This window comes from Bubalus kerabau, chromosome 7, assembly GCF_029407905.1.
Source record: "Bubalus kerabau isolate K-KA32 ecotype Philippines breed swamp buffalo chromosome 7, PCC_UOA_SB_1v2, whole genome shotgun sequence".
Classification (NCBI taxonomy): Eukaryota; Metazoa; Chordata; class Mammalia; order Artiodactyla; family Bovidae; genus Bubalus; species Bubalus kerabau.
This window is the reverse complement of record NC_073630.1, coordinates 119,695,712-119,712,403: the sequence shown is the minus strand read 5'-3', so window position 1 is coordinate 119,712,403 and position 16,692 is coordinate 119,695,712. Positions and strand designations below refer to the sequence as shown.

At 48.4% G+C, this 16,692-nt stretch overlaps 1 protein-coding gene across 3 annotated transcripts in view; it reads left to right on the top strand.

Moving 5' to 3' along the window:
- HTT (huntingtin) overlaps positions 1 to 16,692 on the top strand; it is a 127,693-nt gene that overhangs the window by 50,538 nt on the left and 60,463 nt on the right. For all 3 annotated transcript variants that reach the window (XM_055589236.1, XM_055589237.1, XM_055589235.1), the window contains 12 exons: positions 44 to 162; positions 1,878 to 1,989; positions 2,240 to 2,377; positions 3,245 to 3,403; positions 3,501 to 3,598; positions 4,519 to 4,658; positions 5,602 to 5,665; positions 5,891 to 5,991; positions 11,289 to 11,435; positions 13,130 to 13,250; positions 14,776 to 14,852; positions 15,835 to 15,986. In XM_055589236.1, the coding sequence (XP_055445211.1) occupies positions 44 to 162; positions 1,878 to 1,989; positions 2,240 to 2,377; positions 3,245 to 3,403; positions 3,501 to 3,598; positions 4,519 to 4,658; positions 5,602 to 5,665; positions 5,891 to 5,991; positions 11,289 to 11,435; positions 13,130 to 13,250; positions 14,776 to 14,852; positions 15,835 to 15,986 (1,428 nt within the window). The remainder of the gene's footprint in view (positions 1 to 43; positions 163 to 1,877; positions 1,990 to 2,239; positions 2,378 to 3,244; positions 3,404 to 3,500; positions 3,599 to 4,518; positions 4,659 to 5,601; positions 5,666 to 5,890; positions 5,992 to 11,288; positions 11,436 to 13,129; positions 13,251 to 14,775; positions 14,853 to 15,834; positions 15,987 to 16,692) is intronic.

Sequence of the window (16,692 nt, the reverse complement as noted above, 5' to 3'; positions counted from 1 at the left end):
GGAAACGTGTCGGTTGACTTAGTTTCTTTCTTTGATTTCGAAGCCCTTCAACAAGCACATTTGTTGAAAAGCATGGGCCACAGCAGGCAGGCCTCTGACAGCAGTGTGGATAAATTTGTCTCAAGAGAGGAAGCTGCCGAGCCAGGGGATCCAGAGAACAAGGTGAGACGCCAGGCCTGAGCCCACGCTGCGTCCTGTGGGCTGAGTGTTTAAGTGTGCTCTGTCTGCCGCGCTCCTGGGTGTCCCGTGGCTGCACCTTTGCTCAGCTCTTTCCCCTTTGCATATTGACCTCGAGTCCGCTCTGCGGTCTGCCTGTCAAGGTGTGGATGCGTCCTTGAGAACTGTCCGACGTTCTGCCTTCTTGGGAGCCCTTCCCGGACACACCTGTTGGTGCCGAGTGGACCGCACGTGATTTCTTGGACCGTCCATCTGATGGTCGTGTGTGGCCTGCCAGCGTTTCTTGGTTTTGTTCCACTGAGTTACTTGTTCACTCCCGTGGTAGGTCCTCGTGCAGCTCACCGTCGCATCCCCTCTGCAGGCACAGTTGAGGGGCATCATGTGCCCACGTGTTGTGCAGCCATCCCAGACTGAGCTCTGTCTCCATTCAGCGCTGACTCGCATTGCCCCTCCTTCTGGCCCCTCTCACCCATCACCCTGCTTTCTGTGTCTTTGGATCTGACTGCTCTGGGGACCTCTCATAGGTGGGATCACAGTGCCTGTCGCGTCGTGTCCTCAGGGTCACGGGGCCACAGCAGCTGCCAGAACCCCCTCCCCCGAGGCTGAATGCTGCTTCATTGCCTGTGTTTACTGCGCGCTTTTCTCTTCATCTGTTGATGAACAGTTGGGTGACTCCCCCCTTTTGTCTGTTGTAAATAATGCTGTAATCAATGAGTGTACAAATACCTCTTCAAGACCCTGATTTCATTTCTTGTGGGTAATACACCAGGAGAGTTGCTGGACTGTGTGATACTTCTGTTTCTCACTTTTTGAGGAAGCCTGTACTGCTTTCCACAGCAGCTGCCCCACTTTGTTTTTTTTTTATCTTCTGCACCGTGTGGCATGTGGGGTCTTAGTTCCTTGACCAGGGATTGAACCTGCACCCTCTGCATTGGAAGCGCGGAGTCCTAACCCCAGGGAAGTCCCTGCTGCACCATCTTAACTTCCCACCCGCGGCGCACCAGCATTCCGTTTCTCTGCGTCTTCGCCAACACTTCTTTCTGCTTTTGTTTTTTTTTTTTTTTGAGAGTGGCCATCACACTGGGTGTGCATTGGTGTATCACTGTGGTTTCTGACCTGCATCTCCCCTAACAATTAGAGATGTGGAGTATCTTTTCATGAGTTAATTAGCCATTCGCATGTCTTCTTTGGGGAACCGTCTCTTGAGGTCCTTTGCCCATTTTTAACTCGGGTTGTGTGATTTTTTCAGTTGTTGCCCAGCTGTCCATTGAGCTGTTTCAGGGTTGTCTCTGTATTCTTGCCTTTTCCCTGTGAGTGTCCTGTACTCCCAGTTAAATTTCTCAAGGACAACAAGTAGTGCTTCACACTTGGTCCCTCCGTGGATGCTCCACCGTCTGGACCTCGGCCACTCCTTGGGGTGTGGCCCTCCCCTCACAGCTTTGGTGTCCCTGGGCGCTTCCCTCTGCCTGTGCGGCGTGCTCCCTGCCAGCTGGGCTCATTGGGCCCCAGCCCTCGGGCCCCCTGTCAGGACTCCCCCCAGGGGTCTGATCCTGCCCCCCGTGGCCTGTGAGGTGGAGCACGTCTCTGAATGCCAAGCTCCTGACACAGTTGCTGCTCTGGAATTCTTTGTTGGGTGAACTAAGGAATCAGCCTGTAGGTTCCATGATTGTAAGACGATAAGTGTTGGTTTCTCTTTACAGCCTCGCCGGGTCAAAGGTGACATCGGCCAGTCCACTGACGAGGGTTCCGCCCCTCTTGTCCATTGCGTCCGGCTTTTGTCCGCTTCGTTTCTACTCACAGGGGAAAAGAATGGTGAGTATCAAAGAGCAGGTGCAGAGCCGAAGGGAGTAACTTTAGGTTTCAGAGGTCACCTTGGTCACCAGCTTTGAGCCTATTTGCAGCAGCCAGAGTAGAAGCTTGATCCAAGCTTTGGTTTTCAGCCACTGACAGGGAAGGGGCAGGGAGGCTGGGGGAGGCTGGTTTCGTGGGTCTGGCTCTGTTTGTTTGGAAGCTAAGGCTTTGCTGCTGTGACGCTGATGGCGGCCGCGCGGACCTGTTCCAGCCTTGGTTCCGGACAGGGACGTGCGGGTCAGCGTGAAGGCGCTGGCCCTCAGCTGCGTTGGAGCCGCCGTGGCCCTTCATCCTGAGTCTTTCTTCAGCAAACTCTACAGAGCACCTCTCGACACCGTGGAATACCCTGGTACGTTCACACTTTGTCTCATTTCTCATGTTTAGTCATTGGTTTGAAAAATATTTCCAACTCTATTTTAGTTTTAGAGCACTGAGTTTTCTGAGTAAGTTTGCAGCGTTGGAGCTGTGTTATAGCTCTGCATAAAGCACATCAATTATCATGTTTTTGGCTTCTTGGACTCCCTACAGATGCAGTGTTTAGTTGAAACACACAGAGGAAAGCAATAGAAGTCTGGGAATGTAAGAGCTGATTAACATATGTATTGGATTTTAGCAAAAGCACAAATTGTGTGTAATCAAAATTGCTTTGGGTCACACCAGCCAGACCAGACATTCACACTCAGAGCCAGTGGGAAGCGAGCCGTTAACGCTCAGAGCCGACAGGGGTTGAGATGAGCTGGGCGGCACCAGCCAGTCTTTCGTGGCACACGTCCTGGGGCGTCTCCTCCAGTGGGTGACTGGTAGAAGACTGCTCTCCTAAAGTTACCCTCCCGCCTGCTCTCTCTCTCCTCTCTTTCCTTGGGTGAAGGGACAAACTCATGCTTTTGAATTTATATTAGATAATAAGTGCGGAAAGCTTTGAGGCTCTCTAGTCATTTTCCTGAAGCAAAATCTTGGAATTTTGATTACTGGCTGACAACCTGGAATTGTAACCCAGAAACTCTTATCGTGTTGACGCGCTGTCAGGGATGTGATGAATATAGGGTCTTTAAATCCGGGATGTTTTTTACCAGTGATGGTTGTTACAGTCAAGTCTTTTCTAGATTAGCATCGCTCCCTTGCCCTTCTTTTTCTTTCCGGAGAATTCGGCCTTTGCCCTGAGTTAGAAAGTTGACAGTAGGGACCTGTACAGTGGCCGGGCCATCTCTCTCCGCAGAGGAGCAGTACGTGTCCGACGTCTTGAACTACGTCAACCACGGGGACCCGCAGGTCCGGGGAGCCACAGCCATCCTCTGCGGGACCCTCATCTGCTCCGTCCTCGGCCGGTGCCGCTTCCATGTGGCGGGCTGGATGGGCGCCGTCAGAGCCCGGACAGGTAAGTGCCCGCTTCCACCTTCCAGCACCGTCGCCCCTAGATGGCGTTCTCGAGTTCAGGTTCACACGAAGGTGTCTGTGCTTGCTCTTCCGGGCAGGAAATACATTTTCTCTGGTGGACTGCATTCCCCTGCTGCAGAAAACTTTGAAGGACGAATCATCAGTCACTTGCAAGTTGGCTTGTGCCGCTGTGAGGGTGAGCATGGGTGCTGGTGATGTCATTTCTGTGATTAGTGGAAATTTTACCAATGTCAACAATGAAAGGTTAAGCTTAATTTTAAATATTTCCATTCGCAAGAGTAATAAACATCTGTGTATCTACCTCAGCCTTAGAAGGAAAACAGTGCCAGCAGACTCAAGGTTTAATAGACTTCGGTTTAAATCTCAGAATATTTGTTTGAAATACACTTTTCCTAAAGGGTATCTCTACCTTGCTCATATTATGCGTAAAACTTGCTGAATTAAAACACAGCAGCTCTTTCAGGCCCCTCGAATGCACAGAGTGAGGCCCTGGGGTTAATTAATTGCTGTGGTGTTGGTGGTGGGGCGGCCCCAGGCCTTTCTGAGGCAGCATGTTGAAATGTTCTATCAGCTGGTTCATAACTCACAACTGGCCTGACAGCAGTCCACGTTAAGCAGTAAAAATCAACCCCAAAACCCTACCATTGTCAGATTCATGTCCCCCTTTAAAGTGTCACGGCCCGGCCAGACTTGCTCCTTGGTCCCAGCTGTTCGCCAGGTGTCGGTCAGTCTGTGTCTGCTGGGGCAGAAGGGAGCCAGTCAGCAGCACTCAGCGGGCCGCGTGCACTGGGGCGGCTCGGGGCCGGGTCCCATCGGGCAGGACGCGGGCCCCGGGTCGTGGCGCTGGGCCTGGGGCGGACGGGGGTCCAGCAGGGGCGGCGCGTGCCCAGTGGCTGGGGAGAGGCCTGGACCGAGGCGGGGCGGGGGAGAGAGCTGGGTCCCGAGGCGGTGACACGCTTGTGCTCCACCTTGAGGGGACTGAGGCGCGTGCGTTTGGCCAGTGCTCCTGAGCGAGGTTGCTGTCGGGGGGCTGCAGCAGGCACGGGCGGGGTGCGTGTGGGGGCTGCAGAGGCCCACCTGCCGCCTGCCTTCCAGCTCTGTGTCACGAGCCTCTGCAGCAGCAGCTACAGTGCCTGGGGGCTGCGGCTCGTCACCGACCTGCTGGCCCTGCGGAGCAGCTCCTACTGGCTGGTGCGGACGGAGCTTCTGGAGACCGTGGCAGAGATCGACTTCAGGTGGGTGAGGCGGGCCTGCTGGGTCAGGCTTGAACGGCACTGGGTGGCCTGGTGCCCAGCTGCAGGTGGTGACCGTGTCCCTCTGTCTGCCCCTCTCCTCTGAGGCTCCGCCCTCATCTTGGAGTTTTTATGTCCATGCAGAGGAGTGGAGTTTGCTGGTAGTCTTAGTCATTCCAGTGCTCTGCACTGCGTGAGTGAAAGAGCTCAGGCTTCTGGAACAATGATGCTTGTGTCACTTGGGCTGTTTAAACGAGCGCGCGCCGTGCTGTGCTGAGCCGTGGGTAGACGGCGGATTGGGATTGTCACAAGTAAAGAAGAGCTTCTGATGCCATGCAGTTTATGGTAATTTTCTGAGAAAGCATGATTGCCTACATTTTCTTTCTATGCTTTCTTTTAGATGGGAAACTTTCCTTTTTGTCTGAGTTTGTGGTTTTTTAAGCCCCCGTCTGTAGAAGGCTGGTTGTGGGCCGGGCTGGGCTAGGTGCCCTCTGTGGGTCATTGTCTTCAGCCTTAGAGCATGTCTGTGAAGTCAGGGCTGCTTCCTGCTGCGTCTCACGGACGGGACCCCGAGTGGTGGGGGGGGACCCGCTGGTCTCTGAGGGGGCCAGAGCCTCAGCCCCCTCCCCACGGTCTGCCCTCCTGCCACCTGAGGTGTTTGAGCTAGTTCTTTAGGGCACCTGGGGTCTTTCACAACACCAGGTGTGTGTATTCACTTAGAAGAAAAGTACGGAGCACTTTCTGAGCCTGGAGTCGGGAGGAGCGTGTGTTCTCCTTTTGGAAGCAGGTGTCTTCCTGCCGTGTGGCGTGGGGCTGCCTCAGAGCCTCCCCGGCTCCCACCTGCGGCCCTGGCCTGGCCGTCCTCCTCTGCGTGCCGTGCGGGCCGTCCGCGCGGCTTTGCTCAGTAGCTGAATTATTCACCGTGAAATATGTTCTTTTGTGTTAGGTTGGTGAGCTTTCTGGAGGCCAAAGCAGAAAGCCTGCACAGAGGGGCCCATCACTATACAGGGGTAAGCCCTTCATTTCTGGGAGGCCGTGATTTAACTTCCAGCAGTGCATTTGCTGTTGGTGTGGGATTTCTAGGAATGTGTTGTATCATGAAGCTTGTGATCGTATATGTGAGTTTAGGGCTAGTGACGTTGAGTAATCTTCTTTACCGGCTTTCCAAGATACCTGATCTAAAATTAATTTAAATACGGAGATCATATCTGTTTTTATCATCTTTCTTTCCAAAGCTTTTAAAACTGCAAGAGCGGGTACTCAGTAATGTTGTCATCCATCTGCTTGGAGATGAAGACCCCAGGGTGCGCCATGTTGCTGCAGCTTCGTTGATGAGGTATTTGCTCAGTATTTCCTCTCTCATTTCATCTTCTTGGTTAAAGTACTAAATGATATGACGTGGGAAGAGAGGCGAAAATTTGGAGGCCGTAGGGCGTAATCCTAAATCTTTTGAGCTCACTTTCAGTTACTCTTAAGCTATCAAAAAACATATTTTTCACTGTCTCAAGAGCCTGAAATGAAAATTAAGACAGCAATAAAGTACTAGCTTCATATTGTAAAAGTAATGGACTTTGACGGCCAGATTTTTGAAATATGGAGAATAGTACTAAGAAGAAAATAAAAATCACCACTAGTTCTCCCACTGGAGATAACCACTGTTAACATTTTTTTGCTTTATGTCCTTTGTACAAGCTTCTTTTCCAAATTGGGACACAGTGTACATGCAATTTTGTTATCTGTTAACTTCCACAGAATAATCATTAGCGTTTTCCTGTTAGAAATACTCCTCTGAGACGGCCTCATCTGGGGCACCTCCCTCCTTTCCGTTGTGTCCATGCTTCTGTCCTGAGGCTAATGGCGTTTCACACAGTGTCAGATACAGAAAGGCTGGAAACACCCATTACAAGAAATCTGTAGTTAGTGGCCACTTTTTCACTGTGTAGATGTGATAGAATTTTTTGTAAAGATTATTTGGTTGGATACTAAGCTTTTACGTATTTAAATAATGAATAATGGTTCAGTGACTTGTATTATACATAAATGTTTACCTAGTGACTAGTATAACGCATAAATGTTTACATATAACTTTTGTTTCTAAGAATTTAATTCATGGAAGTTGAGTTACTAAGCCAAACCTTTTTTTTTTAGGTTTATTGAAGTAAAATTTTTTATCTCTTAAAATTGACCCATTTTAAGTGTACAATTAATGATTTTTGGTAAACTTAGAATTGTGCAGCCCTCACCACGAACCAACTTTACAATATTTCCATCATTTCAAAAGGATCTGTTGTGCCCATTTGCAGTAATTCCCAACTCCCACCCAGCCACAGGCAACCACTGCTCTGCTTCCTATCCATAGAGGCGCGTGTGCCTTTTCTGTACACTCGGTATAGACGTGTGCACACAGTCAGTGGAGGCGTGTGTGCCTTTTCTGCACACTCTGTATAGATGCGCGCGCACGTCAGCAGAGGCGCGTGTGCCTTTTCTGCACACTTGTATAGATGCGTGCACATGTCAGTAGAGGCACGTGTGCCTTTTCTGCACACTCGGTATAGATGCGCGCACACGTCAGTAGAGGCACGTGTGCCTTTTCTGCACACTCGGTATAGACGTGCGCACACGGTCAGGCACGTGTGCCTTTTCTGCACACTCGGTATAGATGCGCGCACACGTCAGTAGAGGCACGTGTGCCTTTTCAGCACACTCGGTATAGACGTGCGCACACGGTCAGGCACGTGTGCCTTTTCTGCACACTTGTATAGATGCATGCACATGTCAGTAGAGGCACGTGTGCCTTTTCTGCACACTCGGTATAGATGTGTGCACACGTCAGTAGAGGCACGTGTGCCTTTTCAGCACACTTGTTATAGACGTGCGCACACAGTCAGAGGCGCGTGTGCCTTTTCTGCACACTCTGTATAGATGCGCGCCCACGTCAGTAGAGGCACATGTGCCTTTTCTGCACACTCTGTATAGACATGCGCACACGGTCAGTAGAGGCTCGTTTGCCTTTTCTGCACACTCTGTGTAGACGCGCGCCCACGTCAGTAGAGGCGTGTGTGCCTTTTCTGAACACTCTGTATAGACGCGCGCACACGTCAGTAGAGGCGCGTGTGCCTTTTCTGCACACTCTGTGTAGACGCGCGCACACGTCAGTAGAGGCGCCGTGTGCCTTTTCTGCACACTCTGTGTAGACATGTGCACACGGTCAGTAGAGGCTCGTTTGCCTTTTCTGCACACTCGGTGTAGACGCGCGCACGTCAGTAGAGGCTCGTTGGCCTTTTCTGCACACTCTGTGTAGACGCGTGCACACATCAGTAGAGGCACGTGTGCCTTTTCTGCACACTCTGTGTAGACGCGCGCACGTCAGTAGAGGCTTGTTTGCCTTTTCTGCACACTCTGTATAGATGCGCGTACACATCAGTAGAGGCTCGTGTGCCTTTTCTGCACACTCTGTGTAGACGCGCGCACGTCAGTAGAGGCGCGTGTGCCTTTTCTGCACACTTGTATAGATGTGTGCACGTCAGTAGAGGCGCGTGTGCCTTTTCTGCACACTCGGTATAGATGTGCGCACACGTCTGTAGAGGCACGTGTGCCTTTTCAGCACACTCGGTATAGACGTGTGCACACGATCAGAGGCGCGTATGCCATTTATGCACACTCTGTATAGACACGTGCGCACGTCAGTAGAGGCGCCTGTGCCTTATCTGCACTCTGTATAGATGCGCGTACACATCAGTAGAGGCTTGTGTGCCTTTTCTGCACACTCTGTATAGACGCGCACACACATCAGTTGAGGCGCGTGTGCCTTTTCTGCACACTCTGTATAGACGCATGCGCACATCAGTTGAGGTGCGTGTGCCTTTTCTACACGCTCTATATAGAGCGTGCACATGTCAGTAGAGACGCGTGTTCCTTTTCTGCACACTTGGTGTAGACGCGCACACGTCATTAGAGGCGTGTGTGCCTTTTCTGCACACTCTGTATAGACATGCACACGTCATTAGAGGCGCGTGTGCCTTTTCCGCACACTCTGTATAGACGCGCGGATGTTAGTAGAGGCGCATGTGCCTTTTTTGCACACTCTGTATCGACGTGCGCACATGTCAATAGAGGTGCGTGTGCCTTTTCTGCTCACTTGGTATAGACGCACGACACGGTCAATAATGGCGCGTGTGACTTCTCTGCACACTCTGTATAGCTGTGCGCACACGTCAGTAGAGGCACGTGTGCCTTTTCTGCACACTCTGTATCGACGCGCGCACACGTCAGTTGAGGCGCGTGTGCCTTTTCTGCACACTCTGTATAGACGCGCGCACACATCAGTTGAGGCGCGTGTGCCTTTTCTGCACACTCTGTATAGACGCGCCCACACATCAGTAGAGGCGCGTGTGCCTTTTCTGCACACTCTGTACAGACGCGCATGCATATCAGTAGAGGCACGTGTGCCTTTTCTACACGCTCTGTTGAGCGCGCACGTCAGTAGAGGCGCGTGTGCCTTTTCTGCACACTTGGTATAGACGCGCGCACACGTCAGTAGAGGCACATGTGCCTTTTCTGCACACACTGTGTAGACGCGCGCGCACGTCAGTAGAGGCGCGTGTGCCTTTTCTGCACATTCTGTATAGATGCACGTGCACGTCAATAGAGGCGCGTGTGCCTTTTCTGCACACTGTATTGACGTGCGCACATGTCAGTTGAGGCGCATGTGCCTTTTCTGCTCACCTGGTATAGACGCATGCACACGGTCAATAGAGGCGTGTGTGACTTCTCTGCACACTCAGTATAGCTGCACGCACACATCAGTAGAGGTGCGTGTGCCTTCTCTGCACACTCTGTATAGACGTGCGCACACGTCTGTAGAGGCGCGTGTGCCTTTTCTCCACACTTGCTATAGACGCACGCACACGGTCAATAGAGGCACGTGTGACTTCTCTGCACACTGTGTATAGCCACGCGCACACGTCAGTGGAGGCGCGTGTGCCTTTCCTGCACACTTGTATAGACATGTGCACACGTCAGTAGATGGACTTTGCACCTGACTTTGTTTCACTTGGTTTTCGAGGCTTGTCCATGCTGTAGGCTGGGTGCCCGTCGTTTGTTCTCTTCGTTGTTTATCAGCGTTCTGTTATGTAGATAATACTGTTGTTTTATGTATACATTCACCAAGTGATATGATTATTTTCACTTTTTGATTGTTATGAATCATGCTGCTTAAACTCTTGCCTCCAAGACTTTGAGTGGACGTATGTTTTCATTTCTCGGGGGTAGATACTGGCAAGTGGGTTTTTATGGTTTTGGTACTTAACTGGAGAATCACGTGGACAGAGGAGCCTGCGGGCTGTGGCCCATAGGGCCACAAAGAGTCGGCCACGACTGAAGTGACTGAGCAGGCAGTGAAGTTACTGTCCAGAAGTGGGTCAGCCTGTCCTCCCACCACCAGAGTGCGATTGTGCCCGAGTCTTCACCAAAGCAAGCACTTCCAAAAACATTAGGTATGTGTCTGTTGCTTAGGCCGTCATTGGTATTTCTTTTTAACATAACTTTTATCTTGTTTTAAAAATAACAACACATTTACTAAACAAAACTCAGGAAAAATATAAAAACCTTTGTAGTCAAACTGCTCAAAGAAAACCAGTTGTGTTTTGGTGGATAGATAGCCCTTTGGTTTTCAGTGTGCAGGTCACTCCTTGGTGCCTGACTCTTTGCGACCCCATGGACTGTACAGCCCGTGGAATTCTCCAGGCCAGAACACCAGAGTGGGCAGCTTTGCCCTTCTCCAGGGGTTTTCGGTGTGGCCATGTGCCTATCTTTGGTTGCTTGTGAGCTGTTCTTTTTCAGGGACTTAACTGGGTTTGTATGACTTGCTTGACCAAAGATCTTGAATCTTTACCATTGTCTATGAAAGTGAAAGTGAAGTCACTCAGTCGTGTCCTACTCTTTGCGACCCCATGGGCTGTAGCCCACCAGGCTTCTCCATCCATGGGATTCTCTATGACAGTAATTTATTAAACCTTAGGAAAAAATGGTATTTATGGCCAGGTCTTCCTGGAGGAAAGAGACTTTAACTAAAGTTAGTGGAGTTCACACACCACTGTTTTAAAACAGTTGATTGTTTCTGGAAGCTACAGGCCAGCCTGTAGGTGTGTGAGGGCTCGTGCAGAGCCCTTGTGCTCCCTGCCTCCACCGCAGAGTTGGCCTGAGATGTGGGCCTCAGCTGGGACGTCGCCCCTGGGGGTGTGGGGGCAGTCCTGCAGAGAAAGTCGCAGGAGTGAGGAGGGGCCTGCTTGGGTGACTCCTGCGCAGGGCCCCGCACCCCGCCCCGGCGACTCCTGCGCAGGGCAGTCTCCTGCACCTGCTGACGCTGGTCAAGGCGATTAGAGGAGCACTCCGAGGGCTTCTGAACTCAGAGGAGTTAATCTGTGCAGAGAGCCGTAGGTAACTGTGTGACGACGAGAAGAAAGTCCAGCCCCTGGTCGTTAGAGAGCGGGGGCGTGGGGCGTGCCTGAGCAGTGCCGCCGCTCAGGGGCCGTGTCCGGGGCAGGCGCTGCGAGCTTGCTGGTGACACAGGGCCCGGCGTAACCAGAGGGCTTCACGTGCTTTTTAAGGGAATAAACCTGACTTTTATGTTAGGCTCGTCCCAAAGCTGTTTTACAAGTGCGACCAAGGACAGGCGGACCCAGTGGTGGCCATGGCACGAGACCAGAGCAGCGTGTACCTGACGCTTCTCATGCACGAGACGCAGCCTCCGTCCCACTTCTCCGTCAGCGCCGTAACCAGGTACGCTAAGCGAGGCGCGTGGGTGCTCATCGAAAGCTTGCATTTTCTAGAGAAAATGCTTTAGTGAGGGTGTCTGAGCAGGTGGGCTGCCTTCGATAGGATGCTTCTGTCTCTCAGGGTTTACCACCAGCCTCTTTATTTAGGTTCTGCTGTAGCCACGCAGCAGTGACATCACAAGTCTTAAGATTTGTTTGTTACGAGCCATATACTGACAACTGTGTTTTTCTGTAGGACTCGAATGCTCTATCTTGTCCTTAAAGTTTTCACTTTCTCTGTGTTATCTAAGAGTATGGTTATGTAATAGCATTAATTTTAGCAGGCTCTTAAAGAGTGTCAGTGTTATTTAGGGTTATCCATTAGTTAAGTGATTAGCAATTATTCACATTTTTTTGTGAAGGTCTTTAAATACAATTTCAAATGACTAAACAGCCTACTCTCTGATGCTCAGATGAGTAGGATAGACTAAAAGTAATCAGCAGAAATGCTTTAATAAAGTTCTAATTTTCTTTAAAATTTCAGTTTGCCAGGAAGGTTGCAGAAACGATAATAAGACTATTATGCTTTTAAAGAATTCTCTGTGTTTTAAATGTTATTTAAAAAATTAGCTTTTATGCGATACTTCTTTTTCCTGAATGGCATTTTTAAAAAATACGTGGACTAAATGACTTTTGAAGCCAAAATGTCCGTGTGACAGTTTGTTCTGAATTTGAAATTCAGCTTGTCAAATTTTGAAGCTATTTTTTCTTAATAAATATCTCTTCTAATGCAAAGATTGTTTAAAAACATGGCAATAATTTTTTTCCTAATTTCCTTTTTTTAACCTCAAAACTGGCATTTTCTCTCTTTGAAAAGATTCAGGATAAATGTTCCTTTAAGATAAGCAGAAGCAATATAAGAATATTTCATTATCAGGAATTAGACAAGCTTATGATAAGTAACTTGTCAACAAGGTTGCATCTTCTAAATGTCATTAGATGCCAACAGAGATATGTATAATATTTTATTAAAATTGGTTAGTAACTACAGCTGTGAAAAATTTCCAGTCCAAACTCGGACTGTCCTCCAGACATTCAGCTTTGTTCAGCTTGGTTCTTGCATGATAAGCACAAATCCCGGTTGTGCGCTGTACTTGCAGGATATATGTGAGGAGATAAAATGTGTTCTCCTTAGTGTGTATCGTTGAGTGGTCTGTGGACAAGACCCGAGGGGAACGGAAGTGAATCGACACTCACCCCACCTGGGCTTCCTCTGTGTGGCTGGGGAATTAGAATTTGTATGTAACCACTAGGAGGGATTGAAATTCATGTGTGCCGTGAATGGAATGCGGAAGAAGTGACAGTCTAGTAGTAGGAAAGGACTTTGTTTTGTTTGGAGTCAGGAGTAGATTCCCATTGGACGTAATGTAAAGCTTGAAAACGGGCGGCTTTGGATCGGCGGCAGGCTGCAGCCGAGGCTGTGCTGAGGGGAGTGTTGATCCTCTGGTGTGGTTGGGCGTTGGAGGAGGGAGGGGTTGTTTCATCCGTCTTTATAGAATAATGACCACATTTATTTCCAGTTTTCCTGTAACTTAAAAAGTCAAGACTGCTTTAACTTCTTGTGGCCTTTAATCTTAAATATTTAAATGCCATTTGAATTCTGAGAATGTCATACACTTTAATGGGAGATTTTAAGTCTCTCTGTATCTTTCTCGTTAGAATTTATAGAGGCTATAACCTGTTACCAAGCAGCACAGATGTCACTCTGGAAAATAACCTCTCGAGAGTCATTGCAGCGGTTTCTCATGAGCTGACCACGTCAACCACGAGGGCACTCACGGTAAGGCTCTTGGTTGGGCTAATGAGTTAATTTCAGCAGTTTTGTGTGGTCTGGTCTTCATGATAGGATACTTGTATTAGAGCTCTTACATGTGGGCTTCTGTTAATAAAACCCTGGTTTATTCCAACGAAAATGGAAACAACTATTTTCAGGTTATTAAAGTAATACATGTTTATTGTAAAAAAAAAAAAATTTAGCCCATTTGGGAAGAAATAATAATGAAAAACTACCATAATCCAAATTGGTAGTATATCAGCAGTTTAAAATATCTCTAAAATAATTGACTCAAGGACTTTATAATATATATGAAGAGGAAGAAAAACTTGGAAATACTGACAAAGATTTTTGTGTCGTGTGGTTATCTGTATCATTACTTATGATGCTGAAAGTACAAAGAAGTCTAATGTCCAATAATTCTCTACTGGATAAATTCTGAAGATGACTAAATTCTGTATAGATGGTGAAGTGTTTATTTGTGCACCTATTAACATGATGCTTTGGAGCATTTGTAACAGTCTGTAGAGGGAGCCTCTAGATGATAATATTGAGTGAAAAACGCATAGTACAGAACTGTGCGCTTGTGTGTAGTGGTGGTGAGAAGTAACGTTCACGGAAACACATCTCTCACTCAGGAGAATAATTGGCAGAAAATTACTAAAATTAATTTTAGAATGTAATTAATTAGTAATTAATTTAGTAGTTAATTTTAATTACTAAAATCAATTTTAGAGTTAAAATTAATTTTAGAACTAAAATTAATTTTATGAACAGTTATTCTTTTTAAGATATCACACATTTTCTAAAGTGAACACATGTAATTTCCATAATCAGAAAAAAGAATGTTAACATGAAAAGTGGTGCCAGTTCACTGATTTAGCGGCTTTAACCTTGTCCTTTATTTTCTGTGACAGAAGGAATGCTTTCCTGTTGTAAAAACTCAAGACAATTGTGATTAGACTCTTTTGATACTATATAAGTGCCTTTCAAACTTAAATACTGTTTGGGCTCTCTGTAGTTTGGGCTTCCCTTGATTTGTTCAAAATGTTATAAATTTTATTTGTCTTTATTGTGACCTCCATATGTCAGACACTGTTCTAGGCTTGGGATGTAAAAACAAGGAGAATCCTTGCCCTGTGGTTCTTTGAGTCTGGTCAGGAAGATGGACATTAATTAGCTTGAGCTCAGGAATGGCCGGTGTGGGGTCGGGGAAGAAGCGGAGAAGGGGGGAAGGGAATTCCAGCTGGGGGGCGGAGGAGGGCACAGGAAGATTAAAGCCAATTAGAGGAGGTGCCTCCCTGCTGGCCTCTCCTCCCTGGATGTAAGGACCCTCCTTAAACCTGTATCTCGGTTGTCCAGCTGTGTCTGAATTCTCAGGTGTGAACTTGTTCTGTGGGAGGGCAGATGTCCTGTGCCTGGGTACAGAGCCCGACTTTGTTTTCATTGTTCGTACGTTTTATAAAGCGTAAAAGGAGGGTCAGTGTAATGAACCCTTTTGGTGTGATCTTACCATTCCTTTCTTGTTTAGTTTGGATGCTGTGAAGCTCTGTGTCTACTTTCAACTGCCTTCCCAGTTTGCATTTGGAGTTTGGGTTGGCACTGCGGGTATGTATTTCCTTGGCACATGACTACAGTCATGTGATACAATCATGGTTATACGGATCCTTTTTTTTTTCTCTTGTGAAGTCTCTCATCAGTGTTACCTTTTGGGGAAATACCCACTGGAATATTTGCTTCTCCCGCTTAGTTGTGTTGGATGCTAGTGACAGGAGACTTGGAAGCAGTGAGTTACTTGTGATTCTTTTCGATGTGAAATGCTCACTCATCAACATTTGGAGGATTTGAGGGTGTGACTTGCAGTCTCATTGAAGGGAATTTGCATACGTTAGCAAAACACTTTTCTAATTGGCTTGATTCTCTCCAAAATTATTCACTACGTATTAAAAATTTAGAAACTTTCTTTGTTTGAAATCAGATGTGATCTATCACGCAAAGTCGTTTTCAGTTACAAGAGTCTTTTAGGAACTACTGTACTTACATTAGCAGTTCTCATTTAAAAATGGAAAGGATCTTCCTCCCGTAGATGGCCCTAATGAAGTGAAGTGGAGTGAAAGTCGCTCAGTCGTGTCTGACTCTTTGTGACCCCATGGGACTACACAGTCCATGGAATTCTCCAGGCCAGAATACTGAAGTGGGTAGCCTTTCCCTTCTCCAGGGGATCTTCCCAACCCAGAGATCAAACCCAGGTCTCCTGCATTGCAGGCAGATTCTTTCCTAGCTGAGCCACCAGGGAATCCCAAGAATACTGGAGTGGGTAGCCTATCCCTTCTCCAGTGGATCTTCCCAACCCAGGAATCGAACCGGGGTCTCCTGCATTGCAGGCGGATTCTTTATACTTTCAATCAGATCTGCTCCCTGATTTCATTTCTCAGGTGATTTTTATGGACCTGTGGTTACAAGAAAGATGTAGTTTACAATAGTAAAATTGCTTTATGAGCCGCCATGAAATGAATAACCATAATCTTCTCTTTGGTTTGTAAGAGGAGGCAAGACTTAGCATTGTTCTGTAATTCGATCCTGCTTCCAGAGTGCCCCCGCTGAGTGCCTCAGACGAGTCCAGGAAGAGCTGCACTGTGGGGATGGTCTCGATGATCCTGACCCTGCTGTCGTCCGCCTGGTTCCCGCTGGATCTCTCCGCCCACCAGGATGCTCTGATCTTAGCCGGGAACTTGCTGGCAGGTATCGGCCCTGAGTTGAAACAGTTGGCTGTGGGTAAACTCATCTCTGATTTCATTTGAGCGGGCACTGCATGCAGGCATTGTCTTGGGCGCCAGGGCAGTAAGGAGGCAGTGAGAGGGCTGCGTGCTCAAATGTAGGTTCATAAGGACACGTGTCAACACGGCGGGGCACGATGCTCCCTGCGGGGGATTAGGACAGGGATAGGGTTTGTCGGCTGGCAGGAAGGGGCACAGCGCACAGGGTGCTGCACGGGACATGGAGCAAGCTGCGTGTGGCGTTTGGGAGCTGACAGTTTTGGATGCCACGTGAGAGTGAAGATGAGGATGGAGAATGTGGCCAGCGAGCAGTCCATCTCCATTAGTGAGGACTTAGTCCGTTTGCTCTGGGAGGTCACTGGAGAGCTTCATGAAAGGGACTAACAATCGGGTCAGTGTTTTAGAAAGACCACTTGGCTTATGCGAATACAGATTGGAGAAGTTAGGGAAACTCTCAGTTAAGGCAAGATGGAGAGAGTCTGAACAGGGTGATGGTTGTGGCTTGTGTTGAAGAAACCAATTAAAAGAGAGTGAGGGAGACAGAATCCGCAGGTCTCGATCGCCAGGTGAACTTGAGTTGTCTAGATCAGGAAGGGAACTGTCGTCCTGGGGGTGCATGAGGGTGGGTTCATGGCAAGTGGGCACACAGGGAAATGTCAGGTTCCTGTGGA